The sequence below is a fragment of the Larimichthys crocea genome, chromosome XXIV (assembly GCF_000972845.2).
Source record: "Larimichthys crocea isolate SSNF chromosome XXIV, L_crocea_2.0, whole genome shotgun sequence".
Taxonomy (NCBI): Eukaryota; Metazoa; Chordata; class Actinopteri; family Sciaenidae; genus Larimichthys; species Larimichthys crocea.
In genome coordinates, this window is record NC_040034.1 from 950,676 (window position 1) to 962,147 (window position 11,472).

General features: G+C 45.9%; 1 protein-coding gene across 1 annotated transcript; it reads right to left on the reverse strand.

The window, feature by feature from the left end:
- Window positions 1–126: 126 nt before the first annotated feature.
- Window positions 127–11,330, reverse strand: cdan1 (codanin 1). Its single transcript, XM_027275182.1, has 29 exons — window positions 11,193–11,330; window positions 9,934–9,984; window positions 9,213–9,892; window positions 8,923–9,123; window positions 8,490–8,680; window positions 8,186–8,302; window positions 7,994–8,072; window positions 7,796–7,916; window positions 7,334–7,443; window positions 7,040–7,129; window positions 6,858–6,933; window positions 6,565–6,770; window positions 6,167–6,308; window positions 5,853–5,996; window positions 5,527–5,693; window positions 5,342–5,423; window positions 5,171–5,260; window positions 5,026–5,080; window positions 4,806–4,942; window positions 4,619–4,722; window positions 4,353–4,502; window positions 4,097–4,160; window positions 3,899–3,977; window positions 2,451–2,677; window positions 2,202–2,309; window positions 2,032–2,095; window positions 1,595–1,806; window positions 1,129–1,236; window positions 127–1,017 (listed from the first exon to the last, which is right to left on the reverse strand). Exons 1-29 carry the CDS (start codon window positions 11,265–11,267, stop codon window positions 895–897), a joined length of 4,053 nt encoding a protein of 1,350 aa, XP_027130983.1. The 5' UTR covers window positions 11,268–11,330; the 3' UTR covers window positions 127–894.
- Between the last annotated feature and the right edge of the window lie 142 nt (window positions 11,331–11,472).

The following is an 11,472-nucleotide window of genomic DNA, read 5'->3' on the forward strand; positions in this document are numbered from 1 at the left end:
GAAGCCATTGAAAAACACACAGCTGTAAAGAGAATACATCTTTATTGTAATATTTTTAGACTTTTGTTGCAACATAAAAAATATTTCAAGTTTAAAAAGCAGCAGGAGGATACAGCGTTTGTTCAACATGAACAAAAAACAAGCACAAATGCAACCTTGCATTCATGAAATAACACATGCAATCACTAGTAGTGGCGGTCAAAAAGGCAGTGTGTGAAAAGTGCTATACTAAAAGTTAAGACATTTATTTAAACCGGTGGGTCCAAAAAAAACAAAACTCACATTTTGCAGTTCATTTTTCATCTGAGCAAGTGTTTCGTGACAAACTATGGCTTGTTTGGAGGAATCGTATATGGACAAAGTGGAATTATAACACCTAGGTCTGAAGTTACTGAAGTTAGTCCTCAGCTGCAAAAACATTCAAATTCCCATTTTGACACTGACCCTTCTCCCGTCAACTGCTCTCGACTGTTTGAAATGCTTGATCTACTCGCATCTCCCTTTGGACACAATGATCGATTTGCTTTGCAGGAAGGTTCAACAGATTTTAAAAAAGGTGTGAGATGGTCCCCGGCTACTTCTGACTAACAGGGCTTTCTGGTTCTCGCTGGCGCCTTAGCAAAAGAGCAGAGGGACTCATGAAAGGCTGCTGTCACTTCACAGGTGGAGAACAAACAAAGTCTGAAGCTTGCAAAGTTATGTGCTGAGGCCAAGTGTTGGAACAGCTCTGAGCTTTGTGCAGAGGCATCTCGGGGAAAAAAATGATCATCAACAACAACAACAAGTCGCCCAGAAGTGTCTTGTTTTTGGACAACACACTGACAGATGTGACACAAAACATTGTGGAGATCACGCCAAAAAGATGCTGTGGGATACTGGGTAGTATTATTGTTGTCATGTAGCACCCTCTACTGTCTGTTGAGAGACCTGCAGCATCTCCATGTGGCTTTGCAAGTCGGCCAGAGGCAAGGGCGGCTTAATGCTCTGTGACCGCAGCTGAAAATTTTCTATCAGCGTCTGAAATGAACACAGAAATGAGAGGACAAAGTGAGCGAGAGAGAGACCAAAGAGGTAAAAGAAGCAATTCTCGAGCGAACACATGATGGCAAGAGCCCAGTGAACCCTCACCGCCGGCAAGGCCAAGTTAGTTAGCTTCTTCCAATGAGATACGACCTCTTCCTCGCTCAGGACTCCTCTGTCAACCAGCTTCCTAACTAGGAGCAGGTAGTTGTTCCACTGAAACGACAAAGAAAATGCATTACAAAAGGTGAAATGCTCAAATAAGTATACATTAAAACATATAGAAACACTCAGATTTAACTAAAGATGTCACCAAGCGCCTGTTTTGAATCATTCAAGCTAGACAGAAGTGCGGAAAACACCAAAGATGCAACAAAGGATGTGAAATATTGTAACATGCTGGAAGATGAATAGTTCGGTTCAGATCTGCGACCTTTGTTTCGAATCATACCCCCTGTTTAACTTGCACACCTGTTGCTTTAAGTCCTTCATCTACAAGGTCTATAGTCTGCCATGCACATATAGTATGTAGTGAGGTATCAGATGCTTCAATCAGTCATAGCAGCTGTCGTACCTCAGTGTCGCTGGCCTTCAGCACAGCCGTGACGGTGAGCGGGGTGAAGAGCAGGTGGAGGGGGGCGGAGGCGCAGCAGTCCCCTTCCCACATCTCGGCAAGCTGCTCCAGCAGCGCTCTGACAGGAGGCTCTGACCCTGAACCGGGACCCACAACAACCCCATCTCCTCCTTTGCACCCTGACAGAGACAGCACCGGCAGCTCTGCAGACACTGAGCGGATACACACAACAACAGGCACTCAGGTCTGGTACACAATACATCGACGTGACTTCACACTGCTTCCGTTTCAGCAGCACGGGGACATTTAAATACGTTTGTTTATGAAGCAGTGGCACTTATTGGAATTAGGTAGTTATTATGTAACACATTGCATGTCATAAAGACATAGTTTCCTTGCAATTAAGAGCTCATCATTCACAGCATGGACTCTCTTACCCAGTTTGCAGGCCAGTAGGACGGTAGAGTTGAGTAGCATCTGCTCTGACATGACAGTTAAGAACTAAGTGAAGAGATAAGAAGAACAGAGTTTGATGACTCGAGGCAAAACTCGGTAAATCCACCACAAGTGTTGCTTTGTTGCACTTGTGTGTGTGTGTCTCGTGTACCTTTCTGCAGGCCAGTGTGTCTCCCACTCTCTGCAGCAGCGTTTTGATCTGAGAGCGAGTTGGCAGCTCATCGTGAGTCCTGGGGCCGACTGCAACGCTCAGCAACTCCTACATTAAAAGTTAAATTTAAGTAGAGGTCCCAGACAGACATCATTCACTTCTACTGCAGCGAGAAAGATACACGTTGTTATTCTTAAACTTCAACCCCAAAACTCGTGTAGAAAACAACAAGTGGCTCTGCTTCCGTACCTTCATCTCAATGAGGATGTCAGATGGCAGGGAAGCGCTGTGGCTGCAGTGCGGAGGGCAGGAGATCGCTCTCTCGCTTCCTTGTTTCCTCTTGGGAGTAGTCAACTGCTCCTGGGTGACCAGCTCAACCACGGCGCCCTCCGGGTCCCCGGAGTCTGGAGCCAATGGGCTCGCCATGGCCTTCATCACGCGATCGTACCTGCTCTTCCACTCTCGTCTAATCAGCGCTGACGGTGAGAGAACGGAAAGAGAATCTTAGTCGGACGTCCTCGTGGAACTTTAAATCAAAGCAGCGGTTTCTTTTTCATCTACAATGGTACAATGATATTCTGTAACAAGGTCCCAGCAGCACTCAGAGCTTTATGCTTCAGTCCTTTCAAGCTGAAGAAAAATAGCCCTTGCACAATTTTGGGTTTTACAGTAGCCAGAAGCTACCATTCAATTTGGCATGACTATTAGCCCCAATACAGACCTAATTGAGATCAGATATGATGAAAGTCTTTAGTATCCCAGCACCCCCTGCCGTCATGTCGCCTTATATTAAAAACACTACTCACAAAAAGTTAAGGATATTCGGCTTTCGGATGAAATTTCAAAATGCACCGTAACCTTTACAGGTGAACTTACTTTGACCTTCTTTAAACTTTTGGATGCACGTGTCCAACTGTTCGATGTTTCTGTACTTATTGCATAACATGCTGTTCTCTAATAAGGTGATTAACCGCAAAAATCTACAACATGAATCAACCGATAAATGTTCAGTTTGTATTTAAACAGTCCTCTTCATCACGCTGTTCACATTCTGATCACAAGACCAAGAAGACACCGACACAATCCGACCTGGCCAGTGTGAGGCTTCAAACGGGATGTACTCAGAGGTAAGTGTCACCAGCAGGTTACAATAAGTGGACCTGTGAACAGCGTGAGACGTCTAGTCGAGCTGTAATCAATCGTCAAGGATACATGATTTTTTGTTGTGGTATAACACTGTTACCATTTCATGCTTCTAATTAAATGCCACGATATAATATCACTGAAGTTTCACCTGAAAGTCAAGTACCCCTGACTTTTTGTGAGTAGTTTATGTAAAGGAGTTCAAATAAAGTTTGTAAAAACAGAGATCAGTACTTCAGTATCAACAGGATCCAGAGGAGAAATGAGTTGGATCGGTTTCCTCCCCACATTTAAAAAGTTACTTGACATGAATAATTCATCACAATGATCATTACAATGTGTCTGGTTTTCAAATTATAAGCCAATTTCTGCAGATTAAAAAAAACAAGCAGGGAGGGAAAATAAAGTCTCATTGGACGCAAGTTTCATTTTTTAATATCACGCCGGAAGCGTGATGAGGACCGTAGATTGTGCTCTGCGTCGGAAAGTGGAACAAATCAATTTAAAGTCTACGTAATTTGCATTTAACGCATGCGGCGCGTTAACTAAGCTACCTGTGATGTTGGCGGAGAGCCAGCTGCAGGCTTTTTCTGTTGCGAGACGTTTAGTGATGTTTTCAGACGTGGTCAGGACCTGCGACGACAAAACATGGAGGAAAAACAAAAATCTGTATTTCTAGAACTGGTTTGCTCTGGAGAGTAATCTGCGCCATCTTATTTTCTCCTTGCATGCTGATTTGTTACAGGACTTACAGCGGGGGAGGTCTCGTCGGGGAGCAGGATGCGTATGGCTTCGGGACTCTTCTCGCAGCAAAATCTGCAAAACCACATAAAACAGAGATTACCATAAGGAAGAGATTACACCGCAGAAGTGAAATACTAAAACCCAGGAAGGAAACTTTCCTTTACTCAAGAATAACAATCAAATGGGGATTCACCCATGCATGCATATAGGCTGTTAAAGAAGGGAGCCTGGTACTAATATCCTATTCAATCTGTGGACTTGTACCTGGTGGCTTTTGCCAGGGCCTCCAATCCTGCAACACACAGCTGAGCACAGATGGAGTCGTTCAGTTTTGAAGGATTTGACTTTGGCGTCTCGAGTCCGTCTCTCAGCATCTTCTCACCTCGCTCCACCAGCTCGCTCACCAATGTGGCCCTGTTGAAGACACAAACAAAAGAAAATTCAGTTATTATAATGTTAAACACAAAGTTTTGTATAAAATACATCCACACTGGGTGGTGAAGTGCTTGTAAACATGGACTTTTACTAACTTCATGTGCTTGACAGCGTTGGATCCGACTCTCTCGGCTACAAACTCCACAGTGCGACGCAGCGACGGAGGCTGGTTGTGAAAGAAGGCCTGCTCGAGGTCCACCTGTCACATTTAAGCAACTGGTTTGAATACCCGCACACATCGGGTGACGTCATTCCACATTTCCGCTTCATCGCTTTGCTCACCTGCAGTTTCTGCTGCGACCTGTTGGCAGCCGGCGTATCCCTGAGCTCAGCAGATGTGGGAGTGATCTTGCGGATGATGCCTCCACTCTTGGCCGTGCTTCCAGACACGAAGGCAGCCAGGAGCTTACGGAACTCACCTGGAACAAGGCAGAACATTGATACATGGCTTAATCATGTTGATAGAGAACCCTGTCACTTTACTACACCACGTTCTACTCACCAAGAAATGGACAACATGTATAGAGAAGCTGCTGATCCACCAGGGGAATGCAATCCTACGAAATAAGAAGACAAATCTCATTATAATTTTAAAATGCAGCAGTGGTAAATTCATGAATATCTACTGGAATGAATATTTCACTTACAAGCCCTGCAGTGGTCGTGCTGCTGTCCTCCAGCTTGGCCACCTCGGTGAACTCGTTGGTGAAGAAAATGTCCTCTGGTATCGCTGGGATCTTGAAGTTAAAACACACCGAGTTTAATTACATCAAACCGCCGTGAGCTCCGGAGGTTGTATACAAAAAACAAAGACTCACCTGGAAAAGCCAACCCAACACAGACACCATCAGGAGCTTGTTCAGGTAACACATTTCTCCACATCTGCCCAGCAGCATTCTCCTGCAAAGCATGCAAACGTCAGAGAAGTGGAGCTCACAAGATCATGACAGAACACTTGTTTGTCTCATCTTTATCTGTTAAATGTGCAGACATGGATGCAGACCTGTACAGGAGAAGCAGTGTGCCCAACGCGGTTCTGTAGCAGAGCAGCAGAGGACCGATACAGTCCAGCATGGAGAGGAACTCCACCAGCCAGGGCACAGTCAGGATGGTGCGCCTCCTTTTCATACTGTTACTCAGCACAGCACACACATCCAGCACTGGAACACTCTGAGAGACCAAGAAGGGTTTTTAAATGTAATTAAAAACAGCAAATATTAATTTATTATATGTACCACTGCTGATCTGGACTAAAAAGAGAAAGCGTTTCCCTCGTGAGATACATTTTAAACAGGCCATAACAAATAAACATTATGTTGTTCTCCTCACCTTGCTGCGCAGAGCTATCGCAGCCTTCTGTATCTCCCTGGATGGTTTCTCAGATGTTTGGTAGGGCAGAAAGGAAATGAATCCCAGGAACTTAGCCAGAACACGAGCGAGGAGCAGCACTGAGGTGAAGCGCTGCTTCTCATGCTGATGAGGTATGTGATAATAATCATTAGCTGTCAGTCAGATTAGTCATGTTTGGATTTTAGACTGAGAGCTTTCGGACTATAAAAAAAAAGAGCTTGGTTCAAGCTGACAGGGCAAAAAAACGTTGACACTGACATTTCAAAAAACATAACTTTGGCTGACTAGCATACCTGCTGCTCCATGTCCCCGTCTCCCTCCTCCTCCTCCTCCCCCCTCTCACCGATTGAAGCTGGAGGGCTCCGGATCGACACCTCATCCAGCTGGAGGAGCTGCTGACACAGGCTGTCCTGCAAGTGCTGGTTCAGCTGGCAGCTGGTGCACAATATGTAAAGGCATGTTTAGATCACAGGAACGACAGCAGCGCCAGACAATAAGAGTTGCCATTGGCAACATTTTTGAGAAATTGGCAACCTGTTCCACCAGACAGACAACCCTGAACACAAGCATCTGCTTAAGAAACAAATGAAGCTGTCTGACTGCGGGCTGACAAGTTTAACAAATCTGGCAACAGCAGGTGTCAGTTTTCTATCTTTGATACGATATGCTGCGATCGGATGTGCTGTCTTACCAGCTCGCTGTCTGAAGGAAGTCCCTGAAGAACTCCTGGTGATCGGGGAAGGACGGAGGAGGGCAGGGACCGACGACTCCGTGAGGCTGAATGAGACGCTCCTCGAGTCGCTTCAGACGCCCCAGACTGTCAGCTCCCAGCATCCCTAGCAGGTCAGCGTCAGGAGTATCCCCGGGAGAGCTGTTCACACGGGGGCCTTTACACATCTAATAAAGGAAAGGCGGATTTAATGTGCAGCTGTGTACAATATATGTACAATAATAAGATCTCAAGTTTAAGTGTGAATGAGGTACCTGAACAAGCTGCTTCAGGAACAGACGAGCAAAATGGGAATGGTTTCCTGCCGACGTCAGCTGACTCATCATTCCTCTAAAAACACAAATACGAGAAGCACAGAGTGAAATTAGATCAGATAGAAACATTTTCATTTGTAAATTACACCTGGTCCATAAATTAAATAGTTAACTGGACTTGCCTTATCCGACTCCCGAGAGCAGCGTCAAAGTTCCACCCTGGTTCCTTGTGAAAGTCCTCCCATTCTCGTAACACCTCGTAAAAAATATCCCTAAAAAAAGAATCAAAATGCAAAAGTGTAACTGATCACAAAGTCTATTTTCTGTGCTCGGCTTGTTTTGTGAACAGTGAACTCCCAAAGTCAAGAAGTTTTACCCGATCTGTTACAAAACTTCAGCTTTCGTACAGATTTGTTTTATTGGACATGACGCGAGGAGGCAGCTTTGCAGAAAAGAACAAAGAGACTGTGATATACCTTTGTTTTTTAAAGGTGTGGAAGGCCTTGTCACTGCCGAAGTTGGACCGGTTGTCAGTAGCAGGCTGGAACGGGACTGAGTGGATGAAAGTGGAAACTGAAGGAGAGAGCTGGAACAGACAGGACAGAGGGGGAATAAGAATACACACTTTTTAACTCTTTTAAATCTCTCTGAAGATTGCAGACATATCACACACAAACATTTGAATAAAAGAACTCGAGGTAACATGATCAAATGTCTTGTTTTGTCCTAACAGCGGTACAAAACCCAACTCGAGTTACACAGTATGACGTAAGTGACGGGTAAAAAAAAACAGCAATTTCAAGGGCTGGAACAGTCAAACGTGCAAAAAATCAGAGCAGATCAACTAAAAACTGCAGCTCTAAACATTAATAACACAATCATGGTGTATTGGGAACAATATTTAATTATATTCAATAGCAGGTATAGCTTAGTGTTACCTTGGCTGTGCTTCTGTCCTGGGCCTGAGTCAGACGGTCCTTGAGATCCGGAGAGAAAAATGCCACCCTTTCGTTCTCTGCCAGCAGACGCAAGGTACACTTGTCCAAATGAGCTACCAGCCTGCCAAAAACACATTATTAAGAATCCGCTCAGGGAGACTTGGAGGAGCAGTGTCACTTCATTAGCTGTGTACTCACTGAAACTGATTCTCCAGAACCTTCACGGCAAAATACACACAGTTGTGTACTTGTCTCAGGTAACATTTCTCCAGAACATCTAAAAAGAAAAAATGTCAGAAAGAAAAAAAAAGGGGGTCTCGGTGTCAACTTCACTTCAAACAGACAGACACTGCAGAAATATTTTGAAGCGAAACTTTAAAACCTGCACACCTGAACTCGCTGCACACAAACTTTCCTGCTCGTCGTCATCGTGAGTGTGAGGAGACTGAGACGTTAACAACTGCATCACAAAGAAAAGCTCCAGGAAAATGTTTGGCACTAGATTTTCTGTAAGACATGAAGATTGGAGATTTATTAAAATCACTTATTTAAATCATTTTAGTGTGTTTATTAAAAAGAATTTAAACTCTATGATGATTTATTTTCAGGTTTGACATACGCACTTTAATGCACATTTTTTTCCTCTGCATAGTTTCCTCACTTAGCACTTTATTGCCACCTGCTGGCCACTTACCAGAGATGCAGGTACAGTACAGCTCTGCCAGGAGATCCAGTTCCAGAGAGAAGGTGACTTTGGACGGTTCGGGACAGGGTGTCTGCATATCCGGTGTAACTTTAGATCCTGTCCTGAGACCTGACTTTGTCGGGGTGCAGGGGTCCAGAGAGGACGGCAGAGGAGAGCCGACCTGCTGGGCACGCTTTGTCCTAAAAAAAATAAATCAAAAAAATCAAAAAGCCATTTCTGAATTATGAAACGGCCGAGATGAGCTGAGGTGAAGAGCAAATTATGCAGCGGTGGAGCCAAAAAACGGAAGAAAAGTCAAGAAATCAGATAGTGATGTGTGTGTAGAAACCTGTAACAGGACACCAGTTTCATAAGGAGTGTATAAAATATTAATTACAAGTTTACATTTCTACAAATTGCTTCACTTAGCATGTGCACTTACTTCTCCCTCTTTAGTAGCTCCCTCTCTTCCTGCAGGCTCAGAGGACTGCCCACCGTCACGGACCCTTCAAGCGACTCTGCAACCACCGGAGGAGTGGACGCTTTGGTGAACGGCGTGGAGGTGAAGCAGATCTTTGGTTTAGAGTGTGGCCGCTCTGCCCCGACTGGTGTTGGGTTTATTCTTCTAGATGGTTTGGATGCCCTGCAGGGATGATGGAAAGCATTAGACAGATCTGAAAATCAGTGATGGAGTCAGTGTTTTGTTTGACTTTAAGAGTTGTGTGGACTCACGCGGGTGAAATAGGTGAAGACCCAACAGGAGGGAAGTCCTCCAGGTTGTTGAAGTTGAGCTGCCCCGCAGACGGAGGTGAAATCTGCTCGCTTATCCTACCGTACCCTCCTCCTCCTCTACCTGATCTCCTCCCGCCACTCTCCCACCGTCCGCTCTCGTCACTGTGATGTCCTCCACGCCCCCCTGCATGTCTTCCTTGCCCTCCCATCGGCATGCTGCCGCCGCTTCTCCTGCGGCCCTTCTGTGACTGGAAGTTGGGGCTGGGCTGGAGGTCAGGCGGAGAAACCATGTAGTCCCCGAGACTGATCCTCTGACCGGAGCGGCGCTCTGAGCCCGAAGGCCTGGACGCGGGGCTCCATGCTGTGTTAAAGGAAGGACTGCTGAAGGCGTTGACCCCGCTCAGAGAGTGGCATCCCGACTGACTGGAAGCTTCCCACTCGCTTCCAGGTGACACAGAGGAGGCAGGAGAAAACAGCTGGACCCGGCTGGCGGTCCGAGAACCAGCTCCGCCACCACCACCACCACCGCCGGCAGACCTGCAGCCCCTTCTGTCGGAGGAGCCCTGCGTCTGTGCAGCAGCTCTGGGGCGGCTGGGAGTCTTGGCAGGCGTGGCGGGGCCATGAGTTAGTGCTTGACTGCTCTGCTCTCTTAGGAAGTTTAAAAGAAACGGGACAAATTCCTGTTTGTGCACGGTCACCCCAGATTCACTGTAGGCCAGACCTGTTTGTGCACGGTCACCCCAGATTCACTGTAGGCCAGAGTGTCACACTCCTGTTGAAAAGACATAAATACATTAATCTGTGAAAACTCTCTCTCCCTCTTTCTCTGTCTGTGTCTTTCAGGGTTATGCCTAGTCAGGCAAGGTATTGGTTGAAGATGCAGTCACATCTCCCTTTACTGGAATCTCTCTCACCATCTGTAAACATACATGTCTCATTAATGCATGTAACTAAACTTCTTCCCTGGAGTTTCTGTCTCTGTCGTCCAGCAGGTTCTCGTGGATCATAGCTGCTGCATGACGTCCACTACACATATTATTACTGTCATTATTGCTGCCATATCTCCATCACAGTTTATAGTTAGTTGATGATTTGCTGCCACTGTGTCTCTCTCTCTCTCTCTATCACAGGTTCCACTGCTACTGTGATCATGTTATCAGTCATTGTGATTGTACAATATGTTTGTGTTGATTTCGTCTGTCTGTCCTGAGGTTTCTTCCACCTTCTTTCCCTGTTAAAGGTTTTTTTTGTGGGCAAGTTTTTCCGAGGGTCTAAGGACAGAGGGTGTCACTCCCTGTACAGACTGTAAAACCCTCTGAGGCAAATGTACTTTGTAGAATCTGATTTAATTTGATTTTAAGAGAGAGATACTTTATTATTTTCTTACTCTTTTATTTACATGCATTTTTAACCCAGACACACACACACATGCAGTACAAGGGCTCATTTTAACCCAGACACACACACACATGCAGTACAAGGGCTCATAGACATGCAGTTTTGGAGACAGATGGTGGAGTGATGCTTGCTCAAGGGCACCTCGGCAGTGCCCAGGAGTCCACCTTCCATATTTTTGGACTTGAACCGGTCACCCTCCGGTTCCCAAGCCCAGTTCCTATGGACTGAGCTACAAATACAGCATTAATGACACTCATAATGAAGCCGAGATAAAGAGTAAGTGGGTCGGTAGATGTTTTCCTGGACATCCTGTTGAGCTGGCTAACAAGGCGCTGAGCAACATAACCCCTGTTCAGATAACAGCAGCAGCCGTGCTAACATATGACCCGGGTTAACCCGAGTTATACTTGCAGCTGACAGAGCAGGCTAACTGCCCTTAGCTCGCTTTAGCTCCGCACTAGCTCAAAGTTTTGTTTACAATCTGTTCTCTGCTTTGTCAACACGCCACGCAAAGAGCGAGCGTGTAGAAAGTGCGTCACACGGCGTGGCTCTTTTTTATTTATTTATTTTTTTCGGACTCACCTGGACGTTTCTGAGCCAGTCCAGCACCGAGTTCGGGTCTTTCTGCAGCAGAACCGATTCCAAAAGAGCCGCCATTTCTGAGCAGGAGCTGCGCGTGAAGCACTGACTGAGGGGAGGGGGGCGGGGCCAGCGCACGTACGCACGCAGAGGTGGTGTGCGTATGACGTAAGTACGCCGAAGAACGTGTGTTTCAGCTGGCGGAAGCTGACAGTGAATAGTCCTTATATGGAAGATGTACAACAGTGGTCTCTATGTACAATAAACACAGTAAATATATAAT

What these genes read in the sequence shown, in the direction of transcription:
- cdan1 (XM_027275182.1), bottom strand. Translation starts at nt 11,267, where the DNA reads ATGGCGGCTCTTTTGGAATCGGTTCTGCTGCAGAAAGACCCGAACTCG. An exon ending in ACGGGGACATGGAGCAGCAG is followed by an intron (nt 5,997 to 6,166) that starts GTATGCTAGTCA and finishes ATACCTCATCAG; the next exon opens with CATGAGAAGCAGCGCTTCAC. An exon ending in AACGCTGTCAAGCACATGAA is followed by an intron (nt 4,503 to 4,618) that starts GTTAGTAAAAGT and finishes TGTCTTCAACAG; the next exon opens with GGCCACATTGGTGAGCGAGC.